This window comes from Onychostoma macrolepis, chromosome 07 (genome assembly GCF_012432095.1).
Source record: "Onychostoma macrolepis isolate SWU-2019 chromosome 07, ASM1243209v1, whole genome shotgun sequence".
Lineage (NCBI taxonomy): Eukaryota > Metazoa > Chordata > Actinopteri > Cypriniformes > Cyprinidae > Onychostoma > Onychostoma macrolepis.
Genome location: NC_081161.1, coordinates 18,960,841 through 18,979,482, shown reverse-complemented (window position 1 = coordinate 18,979,482; position 18,642 = coordinate 18,960,841). Strand labels below are relative to the sequence as shown.

At 38.1% G+C, this 18,642-nt stretch overlaps 1 protein-coding gene across 17 annotated transcripts in view; it reads right to left on the bottom strand.

Moving 5' to 3' along the window:
• Nucleotides 1-18,642, bottom strand: part of brsk2b (BR serine/threonine kinase 2b) — a 143,861-nt gene that overhangs the window by 59,495 nt on the left and 65,724 nt on the right. For all 17 annotated transcript variants that reach the window (XM_058781922.1, XM_058781931.1, XM_058781924.1 and 14 more), the window contains exon 2: nt 5,760-5,854. In XM_058781922.1, the coding sequence (XP_058637905.1) occupies nt 5,760-5,854 (95 nt within the window). The remainder of the gene's footprint in view (nt 1-5,759; nt 5,855-18,642) is intronic.

Sequence of the window (18,642 nt, the reverse complement as noted above, 5' to 3'; positions counted from 1 at the left end):
TTGACTGGCTGGACAGTAGGGAAAATCAGAAAATAAATAAGTGAGATTTAAATATTAGAATGGATGAAATTTCCCTGTTGTTGTAGAACACTGACACTGTTCGAAAGTTTTGGATGGATAGACACATACAGGTGCATCTCAATAAATTAGAATGTCATGGAAAAGTTAATTTATTTCAGTAATTTAACTCAAATTGTGAAACTTGTGTATTAAATAAATTTAGTGCACACAGACTGAAGTAGTTTAAGTCTTTGATTATTTTAATTGTGATGATTTAGGCTCACATTTAACAAAAACCCACCAATTCACTATCTCAACAAATTAGAATACTTCATAAGACCAATAAAAAAAAAAACATTTTTAGTGAATTGTTGGCCTTCTGGAAAGTATGTTCATTTACTGTATATGTACTCAATACTTGGTAGGGGCTCCTTTTGCTTTAATTACTGCCTCAATTCGGCGTGGCATGGAGGTGATCAGTTTGTGGCACTGCTGAGATGGTATGGAAGCCCAGGTTTCTTTGACAGTGGACTTCAGCTCATCTGCATTGTTGGGTCTGGTGTCTCTCATCTTCCTCTTGACAATACCCCATAGATTCTCTATGGGGTTCAGGTCAGGCGAGTTTGCTGGCCAGTCAAGCACACCAACACCATGGTCATTGAACCAGCTTTTGGTACCTTTGGCAGTGTGGGCAGGTGCCAAGTCCTGCTGGAAAAATGAAATCAGCATCTCCATAAAGCTTGTCAACAGAAGGAAGCATGAAGTGCTCTAAAATTTCCTGGTAGATGGCTGCGTTGACTGTGGACTTCAGAAAACATAGTGGACCAACACCAGCAGATGACATGGCACATAGGACTTCAAGCAACATGGATTCTGTGCCTCTCCACTCTTCCTCCAGACTCTGGGACCTTGATTTCCAAATGAAATGCAAAATTTACTTTCATCTGAAAAGAGGACTTTGGACCACTGAGCAACAGTCCAGTTCTTTTTCTCCACAGCCCAGGTAAGACGCTTCCGATGTTGTCTCTGCTTCAGAAGTGGCTTGGTAGCCCTTTTCCTGAAGACGTCTGAGCGTGGTGACTCTTGATGCATTGACTCCAGCTTCAGTTCACTCCTTGTGAAGCTCTCACAAGTGTTTGAATCAGCTTTGCTTGACAGTATTCTCAAGCTTGCAGTCATCCCTGTTGCTTGTGCACCTTTTCCTACCCAAATTATTCCTTCCAGTCAACTTTGCATTTAATATGCTTTGATACAGCACTCTGTAAACAGCCACACCTTTCAGTAATGACCTTCTGTGACTTACCCTCTTTGTGGAGGGCGTCAGTGTTCGTCTTCTGGATCATTGCCAAGTCAGCAGTCTTCTCCATTATTGTGGTTTCAAAGAACAAGAGATACTCGAATTTATACTGTATGGATGGTCATTTATTGAAACTCAAATGTAAATATTCTAATATTTTGAGATACTGATTTTTGACTTTCATGAGCTGTAAACTCTAATCATCAAAATTAAAACAAAAAAAAAACTTTTTAAACATTCTAATTTATTGAGATGCACCTGTACATACATATGTAATATTTTTTTCAATACAGTTTGGTGCTGCTAGAGGTGTAAAAATTGTACACTTCTCCTTTAAAATATAGTTTAGTTAAAATATATAGTTAAGGTCATCTTCTACCTTCACTGTGTAACGTAGTGTGTGTACTGGCACTCATCCACAGCTTGAGTTATCTCCTCACGGCAGGGGCGCAACATGTCCCTCCTTCTCCTCAGCAGCCAGTCTCCTGGGCAACACTGGGCTTGGTTTCAGAAATGTTAGCTTTCCCCTCAGGACCCGTCTGGATTCGACACTGCATGCTGAGAGAAACTTTCACACCCACCATCCCTTGGGCCATTTACCATTAACCACCCAAGACTTGATTAAACCAAAGAGTGATACCTTTCTAAAATGTTTACTGGGACCCACCCTGCAGTATCAAGAGGCAGTCATTCATTAGAAGCGAATGATGTTTAATGCATGGTTTGTCATAAATAGTTTTGAGTAGTCTGCCTCAAGGGAAACTGAACGATAAGCACACTATTTAGCATTTTAAAAGAGCTTTTCCACAACACCATTAAAATGGGACTGGAGTGGAAACACAATGAAATAAACTTTTCCAGTGTTTTAAAGGAGACCTATTATGCCCTATTTTACAATATGTAATATAAGTCTCAGGTGTCACCAGAATGTGTCAAAATACCCCACAGATAATTTATTATAAAATTTTAAAAATGCCTATTTTGAGTGGAAGCAGAAACATGCTGTTTTTATGCATGTCTCTTTAAATGCAAGTGGGCTGCTGCTGCCCCCTTCCCCCTTTTCCAGAATAGGGTTTGCCTTTACAGCTCAATCCCCAGATACTCTGCTAAAAACATCTGTTTGGTTTTGATTATCATGTCTATTGCCCTGAAATCATGCGTGTTAAACCATATTAGATTAAGCTGTTTTCTGCGGCTGTCACATGGTATGCGAGTACTAAACTAAGTTCTCTTTCATGTCTTATTGCGCTTAAACTTTTAAAATACCCACAAGTTTATGTTTAAAACACACATGAGTTACAAAAACAGTCGGTTATGTCTGTGAAGGTAAACAGCAAGCAAAAAAATTACATGTTTATATTAGATCTGTGTGGCAGCAGCATAATATACTGTAAATAAATCAATAAAATCCACTGCTTTCTTATCTCCTCTGAGGCTGGGACTCTAAATAGTGTTCTGTGCTCATCTGTGCAGCCAAAGACAGAACAAGTAGCATGCTTTGCCTGAACTTTTGCAATGGCATTAGAACTGGAACATCATTGTCGCTTGCGAAAACAAGTGGAAACGATCTCTATTTTTAATCAAATTCACTGGTTTTAAAAACGCCACCTATAATTTTATGCAACACAATGAAAGCACACACAAACAAACACATCTTTCCCATGAAAAAAAAAAAAAAACCTTGCTGTGAGGCATCTGCAGCACATCCTCTGAGGCAAAGTAGGCCGAGGTCACCTCCTGACATAACCCTCATTAGTGTGACCGCAAAGTAAGTCAGAGAGCTTTTCTTTTCATGTCTGAAAATGTCAGAGATGACTTCATTAGTTCAGGAAGGGCCAGGCAGGGGCCGAGGAGTTCTCTGCAAGGAGCATGTTCTCAAATGCCAGGCTTCTGTTTTGTGCGTGACACAACCTAACACACAACACCACCTCTCCCTGGGAGTAGACATACACACACACACTGCATACTGCACACCCAGCTTTAGACATGCTGCACACACAAATACAACCTGACGCGCTCACCCTGGGCACTGATTGCACACATGCACACTCCTTCGTATACTGTGTTCCAGCAAATGCACACGCTGACAGGAAGTAGCCGAACCCCCTGCTTTTTTACATACAGCCATGTATGCTCTTCCACACACTGACAGCTGTACACCGGCTCCACGCTATGCAAATGCCAACCAATGTGGGTTTCGCTGGAGGCTGAGGAAAGAGAAGGAGGAAAACAACAGAATGACAGGTGACCTCCTGTTGACTGTCTAAAATTATGCTAATGAAGTCATTATTGTTGTTTATTTATTCCATCAAGACTGTGGTGAGGAGGGAACTCCAGGAGAAACACAGCAGCCAATGACTGGGAGACTGTCCTATGAACTGAACTGAAGTCTAGTTTAAATGGGATAAATCAGGATGGAATCATGGGAAATTACACCATAGAGAAGATTAGTCATGACTTTGGGACTCTGATGCGTAAGAACAGCAGGTTGCAGTCTCGCTCTTTTGCCTCCGTCGTTCACGAAATCTCAGCTACTTTGACTGAGGCGTGCAACATCTGAAGCTGTTTTTTACTATAAGCATATAATTTTCTCCCCTACCTCCCTCCCCAAGCCAATCATGTCAGGTTGCCATGACAACAGCCCCTGTGAGAAGCTAAAATAAGCAGGAGATACAATAGAATGGGTTACAGGGTGACCTTCAGAGAAACACGACTAACTATCAGTCATCAAGGCGGCTTTACTCCAACTCTATGTTGGGATCCGACAGCACCCGTTTGTTTTCTAAATTATACAGCCTGGTAAGGAAAGTAAAGTAAGACAATGAGACACACAAAAGCTTGCATCCACAATCAGACTCCCATAAGGCTTAGTTCTATTTCCTGCTGAGAAGCAATTTCCCCCACAGTCCAAACACTACGAGCGAGCAGGGGGGTCTGGGGACGGCATGTGGACCGGATGACTGTATAGCCCACATCCAATTACAATGAGGAACCAATCAGCTCATCTAAATTACTACTGCCCCACAATCCACCAGGAGTTAATGAGCCATTAACCATTTAATGAAATCCATATGATGCTGGATGGACACAGAGGAAATTACGTTGACTGGGTCAAAAGTTGAGGTGACTTTTATGTTAAAGCTCACTGAATTTATAAAGCAAATTGGCAACATCAGCACATTCTTAAGCCCATCCTGTCATTTTTTTTCTTAAAATTAATACCACAGTAGCAGTTTGACAGACTTAATTATTCACTCTATAAAGCAAAGAACATCTGCTGACTTTCAGATAATGTTATAAACACATAGGTATGTGATTACCATATTTGTACAGCTAAAAAAAGTATTTTCATCAGTACTTATCTTTTTTTTCCAGAAAACATCCTTACAACCATAGCCGCAACATATGCACTATATGGAAGCACAAAATGATATCCGGGGAACAGAGAGTTGCTGTCCAGAAATGTTTTCTAACTTGCGAACAAATTCCAAAGATGACTTTGAAAGCATCAGTAAGAATGGACTGAAAAACTATAAACCCAATCAATAATAAATTTCATCATATGCCATTGGTTTCCAACCAAAACACATTGTTCAAAAATGCACTGCATTACAGCTGTAAAATTTCTTTTTAAAAAGATTTTTCATCAGTCCTGTTCTAACACTCGAGCCAATCAGCATGGCTGTTTCAATTTAAAAATTTTACTTGTCACAAATTGTATTAAATTTATGAATAGTGTAAACAACCCAAATTTCCTGATTCTTTGCTTATAATTAATGGATGGATTTGCCATTAATTCTTAGTGAATTTCTCCCCAACATTTGACTTTCAACAAACATATAGAAGGAACTTTACATATCATGAGCTGTGTATGATGTGACAAATGTGTCCCTTTCAGCAAAATACATACCCAATTAGAGGATCAGAGATGAACAGCTGACAGCAACACTCACTGTGCATGATTCAAACCGGATAATGAACAATTAGAGATAACCTTAGCTGAACTACAACTAATCAATGTGCAGTCTAATGATGTCCAGTTTAACCATTAGGAAACTACTGAAGATGGGTAAAAGAATTGTAGGTAATCCTTTCATATACCCAAACAATCCCCTGACAGCAGTTCAGCAGCACAGTGACAGCTGCCTGTTCATACTCAAAAGGCTCTTTCATGTTTTGTTGCTGTAGCAAGCACCTCGGCATAATTAGGCCAGAAATGGTGCTAACTTTCCCTTGCAGAAAGAGCTGACACAAAAATAAACATATAGAATAAGCTTTGTGAGTAATCTAAATATATTTAATCGTTCAAACTCACCCACTACAGTGTAAATGTAACTGACAGATTTGGTACGAACAGCCATATTCACAACTTTCAGTTCCATTATCCATTATAGTGCAGAGCGACAGACTGCTTTACTTTAGTCATCTCATGCAGTACACTGAAAGAACAGCGCAATCTTACCTTCATCAACACAGACTCGCTGAGTTTCTCCCGGTTTACAATTTTTATGGCAACTTTCTGACATGTGACACAGTGGATTCCCAGCTTCACGAGGCCTGGAGCAAAAGGAAAAAAGAGAGAAGAGAGAAAAGAAATTCTGTCAACAAGCATAAAAAGTACAATCAACCAAAAAGCACTTAGATGATAAAAGGCTGGTCCCAGTGTGAGTTTCATTTCAGCAAAATGAGAATTCTCCCGCTAAAGCCCTCCGGTATCCATAATGTGACACCAAGGGGCACTTTTCATGTCGCAAAGTAAATGTCAGAGAACATACATAAACACAAACAATGCCAGATCAGCGTTGGATCCCCTTCAATGGCTTTTTGTCATATCGACGATAAAAGACTGCCACTATGCTCAAAGGCTGACAAGGGCACGTATATATATCAGCAAGCATATTTGGCTAAATGCCACGTCTGTGCATGCCTTTATTACCCCCATACATTTTTCAGCATGCCTCTGCATATCAAACTGTTGATTTCCCTGAAGGTTTACCCAGGGGGCAGAGGGGATATAAAGACCTGACAGGTCCCTGGATCTCTTTTATATGTATGTCGTTAAAGTCCGAATGGCATCTCGCGCCACTTTCACGACATGTCATTGATGTTGTATCACAGGAGAGGACGCAACGCAGATGTAATCTACACCCTCATGCCGGGCTCGAGGGCACAGCGGAGAGTGTCCGGGGACCCGATGAATATTTCATCTTGGCGTAATTGCCTTGCGCTGAGATGAACACACAGAGACGTGTGTAAAATGCCATACGGAGGCTAATACAGTTGTGAGGTGAGTCACCAAGAGAACTTTGAAGACAGATGCTTGCATACAAATAGATCATGTTTTTGCCAAAACACTAAGAAAGAAACACTGAATTCTGATGGTGAATGTCAAACCTGATTTAAAGGTGGTTACTGGTCTCCAGAGTGGGATGCTTTTACACTAGCATCCACAACAAGCTTCCAACTAGCTAAAACAGCAGGACTTCCTTGATCAACATGTTTCATCAACACCTGTAAAATTCTGCTGGCAAACAGAAAAGCCATATGGTCCATAAACTAAATCAGCATTAAACAGTCTAAAGGTAAATGACACATTAGATGGTACATGATGAAGAAAGGAAGGAAATATCTAAAGCATGTGTCAAAATGTAGAGGTTTACAGAAAAGCAACGTGCAGGCTGCACAATTATGACAAAAATCATAGAATATAGATTACATCCCTTGATATTGTAATTGTGATTATTAATGTTGACTAATAGAATTTAAATTGAAATCTGCATGCTGCCTTCTTTATGTAGATTACACAAGAAAAACCGGTTCAGACAGGGTCAGTAGGAAAAGACTGGAGTTAAAGTCTTTCCGAGTTGCAATTATAGCCCAAAATGATTTCATCTGAAAATGCTGAAGCTCTCGTGTCAAAAGGCACTTCAAATTTCTATTAAATCCTTTAAAAATCATCAATCTTTCTAATCATTAAAACAAAACTCTTTGGGCTGCAAAGGAAACCATGGAAACCTACAAGAGCACAACTAATCAAAGCCAGGCTAAAGTTAGGCTAGCACGCTTCAGTCAGAGTTCTTTGCAAAAAAAACATAAACATGGATGAGTCAACGACATTCGAGTCTCTCGAGCAAGTAAACAAGCAGTGTTCTTGTCATTTGCGGAGAAAAACAACACTCGCCCATAAGAAATTTCTCAACTAACACTTGACACACAACTCAAAAAAAGATGTTAGGTTACTAAGTTGCGAAGGAGGCGTGCGTGAATAAAATGTCTGCAAGCAATGGGAAGAGCAGAAACCAAAACGTTACAAAAAAATAACAACCGAGTTGATTGAGTTTAATTGGTACTTGAGCTCACCAAAAGTTTATACTTAGCATTAAAGGGTTTATTCATATATGAGCAACAGTAATATACTCCTAAAAATAATGGTTTCAATAGAGGGTTTTTGCAGCAAAACCAAAATATCCATTCAGGAACGGTTCTTAAAATAACCATTTATATTCTTAGTCTGAAGAACATTTAAATAATTAAATAAAAGTTGACGTACTCCGTGAATTCTACAATACATTCAAGAAAGTCCAGAGTATCGATGGAAAAAACAGTAATTATGCTACATTTCTCGTCAACTTACATGTACTCCTCACATAGTAGTAAACCGAAAGAGCACAGCTTTGATTCGCTAACATGCACGGAACAGCATGACATCATGTTCTCACAGTGCATCCCCAGAGCCTCAGCATGTGTCCTCAGAGGCTTCCCTCTTCTTCCCGCCACAGGGCCTCCGCAGATCAATAAGTGGGAGTTCATCAGTTAGAGTGAAATGCCTGCTGGTGACCTTCAGCAATAACATGCATCAGTAATCACCAGGACTTCTCCCATCAACCACCACTCTGTGTCAGATCTTCTCTGCTGTACACGCAAACACACAGAGAAGGGTCTCGTACCTACTTTTCACATACTCTCTCCCTTCACTATAATGCCCATGTTCAACCATAGAAAGATGCAGTAAAGTTTCTTATTAACTACTGTGCGTCTCTACTACAAAAAATAAATCCCATTTTAGGCCTTGAGATCCATTTATTTTGCCAGGACTCTTTTCTTTTCTTATCAAAGAGGATGTAGCATGAGATTTGGCAGTAAAGTTGAGCACACAATAGAAAACCATGGCTCTTGCCAAGGCCCTGTATTCCCACTCAGATCTATTTTTGATTAATGTAGCAGCATCAGGGCTCCAGCAGAAAAACTCCATAATTATACAATGACTGAAACAAATGTTTGAGGCTAAATGGAAAAGGTTACTTATGCTTATTTATTATGCATGTTGCTGATGCAGGTATTATGTATAAGTGGCTCGTAAAAGTCAACCTGAATGTTAACCATACTTTGTCAACAATCTGTAAGTTGACTGTTGACGCATGAAAAACAACAATGACCTACAGTCACCATTAATATTTAAACATGTTTGAGAACATTATTTGTTATTTAAAGTGGGCACTAAAATCCATACATTCCGATACAGCGGCCACGATACAGGACTGCACTGAATTTCACCTCAGCAGAATTTAGTAAAACAGCTGTTTATTAAACACTGCATACTATAGGGCCATTTCTATCTACAGGCAGAGCAGGCAGTCGACGTCTGCATTATGAAGGGCCTCCATTACTGTACCACAGTACAATATAGATAATGACATATGTTTCATGTTTACATTGGGCACTCCCCACCAGGTACAATAATCTGATTGTTTGCATGTTGTTTTTATGCCCATAAATAATAATGTACTGGTTCTAATAAATTTATATTGTAATGTACTCATTCTAATATATATATATTTTAAATAATCTTTACATTGCTGGTAGGTTATCACTGCACAAATGATACACACTCTCTACGTTTAAAAAATAAAAATAAAAATTTGAAGAGTTTGAAAGTAAACTAAGGCGCTGTCTTCATTCAGGAACAAACGTTTTAGCACTGCCCCGCAATTTTATCAACTAAATAGCTTAATCGCTCAAGAGCTACATTATCTTTCTCAACAAGGAGCTGGTAACATCATTGTTTCTAAAAGGAATAAAAGCCACAGCTTCACTGTTAATGGAGAAACGCAGCAAAACCGTGGTAATTCATACATTCATACACAGCCTCTCCCTCTCTCTCTCTCTATCTCTCTCTCTCATAAACGAACACTTGATAAATTACACTTTTCTGATAATAGAGTATCAGATATTTAGATGGCTAAACCGGCGTTTTCAGAAAGCAAGTGCGTTTATCCACAGTGGAGAGAGAGCGCGTGGTTGCCAGGTTGACAAAGATAAGTATCACATTTAGCAGATATTTCCGTATTGCGCAAGTGGGAGGCTCTGATTCGGGGATTACATCTCTTTATATCAGGCAACCCAGTTGTGTTCCTCTGCGGCCAGATAAAACCTTGTTGTAGCCTATATATTACGCTCTATTCATTATTTTTTAGAAACCTCACACTTTTCTACTCAATTTTATACGGTGTTCTTGTATTCAAATTAAGCGCGGTCCACTGCTGCACACATGCCACAATATCGATACAGAGACAGCTCTATCGATACTCGTATCGTCAAATCTCTGTAACGATACATCGTCGTATCGATATATCGAACACAGCACTACAAGAGACCAGTGAGTCATATTCAATATTGTATTGCTGTTCCATGCGTTTATTCACTTACCTACAAAACTCAGAACTGACCGTGGTATTTACAAGTTCACTGGATCATTAAAATTGTTCAACAAGAACGATTATTAAAAAAAATAAAATAAAATAAAAAACTAGACCACAACATATAACAAAAAATAGAACAGACTGAAAAATAAACTCAATGTGCTATTGAAATTGTTTTTTAATGATTTTTAGACACTTATAGTAGCTAATATAAGCTTTTACTGAGAAATGATCAAAAACATTTAAGCATTTATTTATTTTGCGAAAAAATAGTTGCATTTCCGGGGAATCGAGCCCATGATCTTGGCTTTGAGAACATGATATTGTTTGAGCAAGGAATTCAGAACAAATACAATTCTGCCTGTGTCTGTATCAATACATGACACAGGCAATTTATGAAAATTTATGAAAACCGTAAAAGATCATGTTAAATTATTACAAATTATACTAATATACTATATTAAATTATATAAATAACTAGGGCTGCAAAACAATTAATCGCATTCAAAATATATATATATTTATATATATAATATAAATTATACACAAGTATAAATATACACAAATATTTTTTAAATGTATTTATATATACACATAATAAATATGCACAGTACACACACATAGTATGTAAACAAACTATTATTTTGAATGCGATTAATTGTTTTGCAGGCCTACAAATAACTGATCTGATGTCCATGAAGTAATGTTATAAATACAAATTGACAGTCATTACTCTTAAACTCACTTTTTCGCAACAAGATAATGCTACTATTTCAAACCTCTGACCCTCCACATCTCCATTCACCCAATGAGTGCTGACTCCAAACACAGCCAGTCAAAAGTGTCTGACAGTGATGCGGGGCAGGTGTGAATCGCAGGGATCCGATGAGCGCTTGTGTTCTCTGACAGGCTGTTTAGAGCAGGTCAGCAGGAGTGTCTTCAGCGGTGATGAGCGCTAACCACTGAAAACAATAGTACAAACTGCTCTAATAACAGCCAGAAGCTCATAAACCCTAGGAGTCAGGCATCATCTTTTATGTTTATTTTATTTTCCTCATCTCCGTCACTGTTTGCACTGTAAAAATCCTTCAATTAGTGCTTTTATAGCTTCTGCCTGGGGGAATGGTGGTCTTGAGATCACCACCCACACTTTCACCACTGCTCTTCCTTCTGTCTTGTAACTACCAGCGCTCTGCTTTTATTTAAAGGCTGTTTTTAGCATTTGCCACTGAGGCTCCACTGAGCAGCTGGATGGAGATAAATGAGTCACTTTGCATTTCAAATCACTAATTGTTCCAGCGGTCCATATCGTCCATAGGTCTCTTTTTTTAGAGTGGTTATCACCTGGAACCTGCTGACAGACTCTTGGATACTCAAACCTATGACATTTACTTTAACCGCAGCTTGACTGTAAATTACTGTGCAAAGATTCCTACAAGTGATAGGAAAGAAAAAAGGAAGTTATATTCCTCACTGGCACACATGGGAAGGACATGAGAGTTTCATCTATATAGATTTGTTGTGGTAAAGGTAAAACGAAATTTGTAAAATAGTTTGGGCCTGAAAAATCAGAATGCTGCCAGTAGGGATCAATTTTGCATTAAATATGAAGCAAGTATCTCTGTTGCTTAGATACTCACAGCAGAGAAAATGTAACACCACACACTTCACATGAAACTTATGAGTGCCTCTCTTTTTTATTTGTTGTGAATTATATATATATATATATATATATATATATATATATATACATATATATATATATATATATATATATATACATATATATATATATATATATATATATATATATATATATATATATATATATATATATATATATATATATATATATATATATATATATATATATATATATATATATACATATATATATATATATATATATATATATACATATATATATATATATATATATATATATATATATATATATATATATATATATATAACATTTTCCACATACACACACACACACAAAAAAGGATCATATGACACTGAAGACTGTAGTAATGGCTGATGAAAATTCAACTCATCTTCTCAGTATAAAACAGTAGAAGTCAATGGAAAGCCCCCACCACCATTAAACATAAGTGTGTGTGTGTTTTCCAGATGACTGGCTTTTAGAGAGAAGCCATTTGGAAATTTATCAATGTGCCATCTGTGCCTGTCAAAACTATGATTGATGATCCTAAAATCTGAATATGAATCATATATACATAAAGTATGGAAATCAAGTTGGTTATAGCAGTAGTGAAAAGTTGCTTTAAATAGTAGTCCATTTGGGATATGTGCAGCTACATGAGACACAAGGGAACCATCCCCATGAGGGATTCAATAAGCAAGGGATCGCTCTCTTTCTCCTGTGTGACTCTTCTTTGTGAGCATGTAATGTAGATTGTTGCATTTATCAAGCGTCACTGAAACAATCTGAGAAGCCATCTGCTAATTCCAAATGCACAGGATTTAAAAGGAGTCCCCTCAGGCAGACAGACCGAAGCCCACTCCCTTCCCAATCGCATCCGTCATGCTGAACACAGAGCCAGGAGCGATTATGACCCGAATGTCGACCCACCATGAAGGTGGCAAAGGGGCAAAATAAAGTGAATGTCAACAGTGTCTGAACACTAACATTGATTCAATTAGCAGACAAATTTAACCAAAGCAGTCTACAAAAAAATAAACACTACAAGCAGCTTTAACCCGGCTAAAAATACAACATTTTATGGTTAATCAGAAGAGAATTACAATAGACCGCAAGGGTTTGCAAAGTAGCTAAAGGGTCTGGGTTCAATACATGTTAAGCTCAATCAACAGCATTAGTGGAATAATGTTGATTATCACAAAGTACATTTTTTTAAGGAAAAAATGCAAGGTTATGGTGGGGCCCATTTTTTAGAGAATTTAAAAAGCAGAAATGTGAAGCTTATAAATTTTGAAAAGCACTTAACATTAATCCTGTTAAAACTGGGTTATTTGTGAGCTGTAAAGAATCATTTTTTACAGTCAGTTTGAGGTTTATGCCATTGTGTTTTAATGGTGAAAAATTTGTGAAATTGGAAATAACTTTGAACAGAAGAGTTTAGTAAGCCATTGTTTCCATGCTAAAATGAGGTTAACAAGCACAGTTTATATCTTGTCTCTGTATTATTGAAACAGTGTGTATGTTAACGTTTATGGATCTGCCCCATAGTAAGTGCCTGACTGTAACCCAGATTTTTAGTGTCCTTGTGTGGCCTGTACAGAATGACACTATTTCAGGGGTCGGCAACCTTTTATGATTAGTAACACAGAAGCAGCAGCTAAAATATTTCTGAAGCAATTTCCATCAAACTGTTCAAAATCCTAAAAGGATGTTTATTTTCCGGTTTTAATTAGACAAACTAACAGATTTCCTATATTACTACTGAACGCCACTGCCTATGTGTGATCTCTTCCCTTTATGAATTAGCTTTATGAAGAATTAATTCATGTGTGGAATGTTAAGGATATTGAATTGAAAACTTAATGGGTCACACTTCATTTTAAGGTCCACTAATAACCAACTATGACTTTTGCCTCGATAGACCCCTTTGCTGCTTATTAATAGGTAGTAAGTAAGGTATTGGGTATTTGGTAGGATTAGGGATGTAGAATATGAGCTTTATAAGTACTAATAAACAGCCAATATGTTATTAATAGGCATGCTAATAAACAACTAGTTAATAGAGAGAATTGGTCCCTATACTGAAGTGTAACCACTTAATCTTAGCAATATCTTATTTTACTTTGAAAGCTAAGGGTAACACATTCAGCAGAACTGTTATTTACTCAGTCACACATCACAACCAAAGCAAAACGGAGCTTGGATACTGCTGATGTGCATGCATGGTGACTTTAGCGGTTTCTTCAGCCCAACGTATACTCTGGTTTTTATGTATGCTAGGTGTTTGCACCTGTGTTTGTACACGTAATCAAATTGAGCATACATCGAAAAGCTATGTGTTCAACTGTATAGTATACTTTAGGTTTGTGTCAGAGATGTTCACCTGATTAATAGTATTTATAGCTCCTAATGTAAAAACCAGGCTCTGTGACTATAAGTAATGATTATCTCAAAATGTTGATCAACTTGAAAATCCAAATGAAAAGCATACACTTTTCTCTTTATTGGTCACATTCCAGTGATTACCCACCCTCATGCCAGTGTTGGTTGCCAACCCTTGCACTATTTGATGGTTATGCAAATATTTTTGATAACAAAATGAGAAGTACAGATGCAAAATGGGTCTGTGAGGTGAGAAGTACAGAGGTGAATGGGACTGTCAAAGTACTACGCAAAAAAATGCTTTGTAGACAGTCACTCAATATTCTGTCAAGCATTTTCATTTTCTCCCCTACAGACCAAAATAAATCAATGGACTTATTTCGGGCCCATGTCCAAAACCAGTCCCATAGCTTGCACGCAGGATCCCTGGAAGGAGGAAGGATTGGACAGCAGACATGTCTCCAGCTGCCCCTCCCTGAAGCACATGCTCCATGAGTATCTTGGGTCCGATTCAAATAAAAGGGCTGTGTGCCAATGGCATTAAACATGTGTTTATTGCTCTTAATGAAAGCCAAGGGGAGCCAAATAAATCCTCAAAGGCTAAGCTGTTAGTGCTGCCTCCTGGTGGGCTGTGAAAGTGACCAAGACATCCCAGAGAACTGGACAGGAGGCACTGACGGATGAAACAATGAATAAAAATGTTACGCTGATCCTGTCCTTAATCCAATCTAATCAAATCTAAGAGCAAAACCCAATGCCAAATCCCAAAACCCAATTGTTAAATTGGCAGTGGCCTACCAGAAGCACATGAGACGCAATGCGGAAGTGCTTTGAGGGGTATAAGGGAGGGTTTGGGGGGTTGTATTATACCGGTCACCACTGTAGGAGGCTGTTGACATCTCTCTCAAGCACTGGATTATTCAAGTGCTGTGTCAGTGATGGCTCGCTCATTACCCCACTGCCTACTGTATATTAACAGTCATGCGTGGGGATTTCTGCCTCTCAACACATCATCTGCTCGCTCTCTCACACTCCCGCTCATCTCGCTTTCTTCCTTTTGATCCCCTCTCCTCTTCATTCATTACAGATAAAGCAGCCTGCACAATGAGTCTGTATGGTTTGGATAAAGACAATAGAGGAGAAAGGTTGAGGAGAAAGCCATGGTCCAGTTATTATACAAAAGGCACTGCAATGAAAACAATACTGCACCTGATTATTCAATGACCGCAGTCAAGGACTAGCATCTGTCATGCATTCAGAAATCAATGTTCATCATGAAAAGGATAGTTCACCCAAAGAATTGAAATTCTGTCATAATTTATTATCACGTTGTTCCAAACCTGTACGAAATCCTCCAAGAGAACACAAAAGAAGTATTTTTCAATGTTTTGTCATAAAAATGAAAGTCACTGGCCTCATTGACATTCACTGTATTGACAAAAACAGACATTTGAAATTCGAAAGATGTGAAAATATTACAGTATGATGGCAGAATTTTCCTTTTTGGAGAACTATCCCTTCTTTTCTAATATGCAACATACCATTAAAATAATTATGCGCATATGTGTCTGGTGATTGATGACTGTGAGAGGGTTATTAACGTCATTCACTTATTTCTGCTGAAGAGCTATTGACCCGCTCTGCTCTTCTTTCTTATTTACTGTTATGACAACTCGCTGTCACTCCTCCTCCCTCGACCTCAGCCAATCATGTCACCCCACTGAAGTGGCTACAGCCAATGGGCTATTGATTAACTGTCTTTGTTACTTCTCAGATGAGATTTAGGACACTGCGATCGGGATCACTTCAGCAGAAGAGGACGAACAGCAGCAATAAAGATTTGTGTTTTACATATAATTTAGTTAACGCATTTATCATGCAAATAGGTTTAAATCTGTCCTGAAAGCGTTTCAAAGAGTTAATTAAGTGCAATGTAAATAAAAAGGTACAAGTGGGAACACTTTTCAAAAGAGTTTTTATTATTTTGATTAGTATAATGCATTAGGTGTCATAAAATAACAATGAACAACATTTTTACTGCATCTGTTAATCTAAATTTATGGTAATTTATCAGGGATGAACTGAGACAAGCTGAGAACTATTTCCACATTAAGGTCATAACCAATAAAAGGTCTATATTTAAAATTAAATAATATTTCTTTTTCTAAAAAATTAAATGGAAATAGAATGTTTTAAAAGTCAAATCAGGCATCACAACGTTATAAATGTGCAGGATGTAAAATGGATATTAATTTTAATATTTGCTAAATATTACAATTAACAATAAACAATTATTAGTAGTAGTAGACTTTTGTCAACTGATGAATTAAAAATAAAAAAAAACGCCAATGTCTGCCAATAACTGATACTGTGCACCAATATATTAGTATGTATAGAAATGAGCATTAATATAGATGAATAAATGCTGTAAAAATAATGTTGATTCATTCAGTTGTTCACAATATTTCATCCATTTACAGCGGTAACGTTAATAAATTAATGTTATTCATTCAGTTGCACATTGTATATGCTACAGTACTTTTTTGTAAGAGTAAAAGGTACCACCCGCCTCACTAGATTGGGTATTAATCCTTCAAAAACAGCACTACTGTAAATCAGTCTATATATGCACATGAAAAAAAAAACCATAAGATGCTGTGCAGCAGTTGCAGCAGCATGTTTTACTGCTGCAGTCTCAGATCTGTGCCTGGGCATCAGGCCAGCATTACAGACCCCATCAGACCAGTGACACGACCTCTGCTTTCCTCCTCTCTTGCACCATTTATCAATCAGGCCTGCACAGGTGCGATCCGGTACCAGAACACAGAATGAGAAAGGAAAGAGGGAAAGATTAGAGGAGACTAGAGACATGCCTTCTAGAGTCATGAGTATTCACACAGCATCGCACGCGGGGAAAGATGAGGACAGAGCAGCCTGTTACGCAGCACATTCACGTATTGAGTATTCCACTGAGATGGCAAAAACAGACAGAGACATGCACCAAGACCAGCCCTCTTTCACACACATATCTTCTGTTCACACTCACACTCTTATTTTTCTTGTATTCTTAACCTTTTGCCAGTCCCTTTGGGATGTGTATATGTGAGTGTGTGAGTGGGTGGCAGTAGATTAGTTCAGCAGGAGTGTAAGGGCACAAGGTTACGGAGGTTACAGAGTTAATACCTCTGTGTTCTGGGGTTTCTCTGTGATTCACACATCTCACTGGGGAAGTCAAATAAAGAGTCGCTTAAAACAAAGAGTGGAATGACAAAGAAAGAGACTGAGAGAAATGGAGTAAGAAAAGATGAGCAGGGTGAGAGGGAGGGGACAGACATAGTGGGGGAAAAAATAGTCAGAACAAAGTCTCTCGCTCAAGTAGGGGTGTCTGTTCTTATTTAGGATAGGCTGTCTGGAGAAATGTCAATGAATGCTGACAGAGCAAGACCCTGAGCGCTGTTTTAAGATGAGTGTGGCCTCCGGTCTGATAAATAAACTGAAAGTTTCATGATCTTCAAGTTCTTCAAGTCACCCAAGTTCAAGTAGGTTCACCCAAAATTCCCTCTTGTGTGGAACAGGAAAGAAGAAAATTGGAAGAATGTACCAGTCAGTTTTTTCTGTGCACTACATATTAGCTTTCTGAAGTTTTATAATTGCTTTATTTTACAGAACAAAATTATTCACTGACAATGAATCAGTCTGAATGATTCATTCAGGCTAATTTGATTCTCAAATTCAAATCACTGACTCAAAAATGAAAATTCTGTCATCGTTTACTCACTCATGTCATTTATTTCTTCTGTGGAATGCCAACTAATATACTTTGGGAAATGCCTCAGTGTTTTTGTCCATACAATCAAAATCAATGATCATCAAAGCTGTTTGGTTACCATGATTCCACAAATATCTTCTATTATGTTCCACAGAAGTAAACACCCTCATGAGTAGTATGGACTACTTTTGATACTTTAATAGGGCTTTACATTCTTTTTCTACTACAGTGACAAAAAAATGACCATTACTGTATATTACAAGTAATGTCACAGTGATTTTGGAAAATGATGAAGAGCCTGTTTTCAGGATTTATGAATCACAAAACTCGCTCAGTGATAACAGAGCAATAGAAAAATCATAAGCAGCAAACCATGACAGAGGACTTGACGAGAAAAACATCATCAACATCATAACAGGATCAATGAATTGTTTTAAAGAGCCAAACACTTCTCTTACTAAGAAAAAAAAATACATTACTTCTCAAAGAAAATATAGAAGTCTAACATCCGCCTTGTTAGAGACCGCTTGCATCCGCTTCATCTTCCACAACACAGCAGCACCCCACTGGGGCAAAAGGAGACACTGAGCAGCCCCATTCATTATTAATCAGCTAATTAAAAGAGGTTCACTCCCCTTATCACACAGCAGATGATGAATGGAGAGGGAAGGACTAGAAAGCAGGACAAGTCCCCTGGGGAAGAGAGAAGAAAGTGAGAGAGACCAAATGGGGGAAGTTAGTGTGAGATGCATCTAAGATGTGAAGGGGACCCTGAGTAAACAAACAGCAAAGTTTCAAGCGACTGAATCCTTAGACGATAGAATATTAA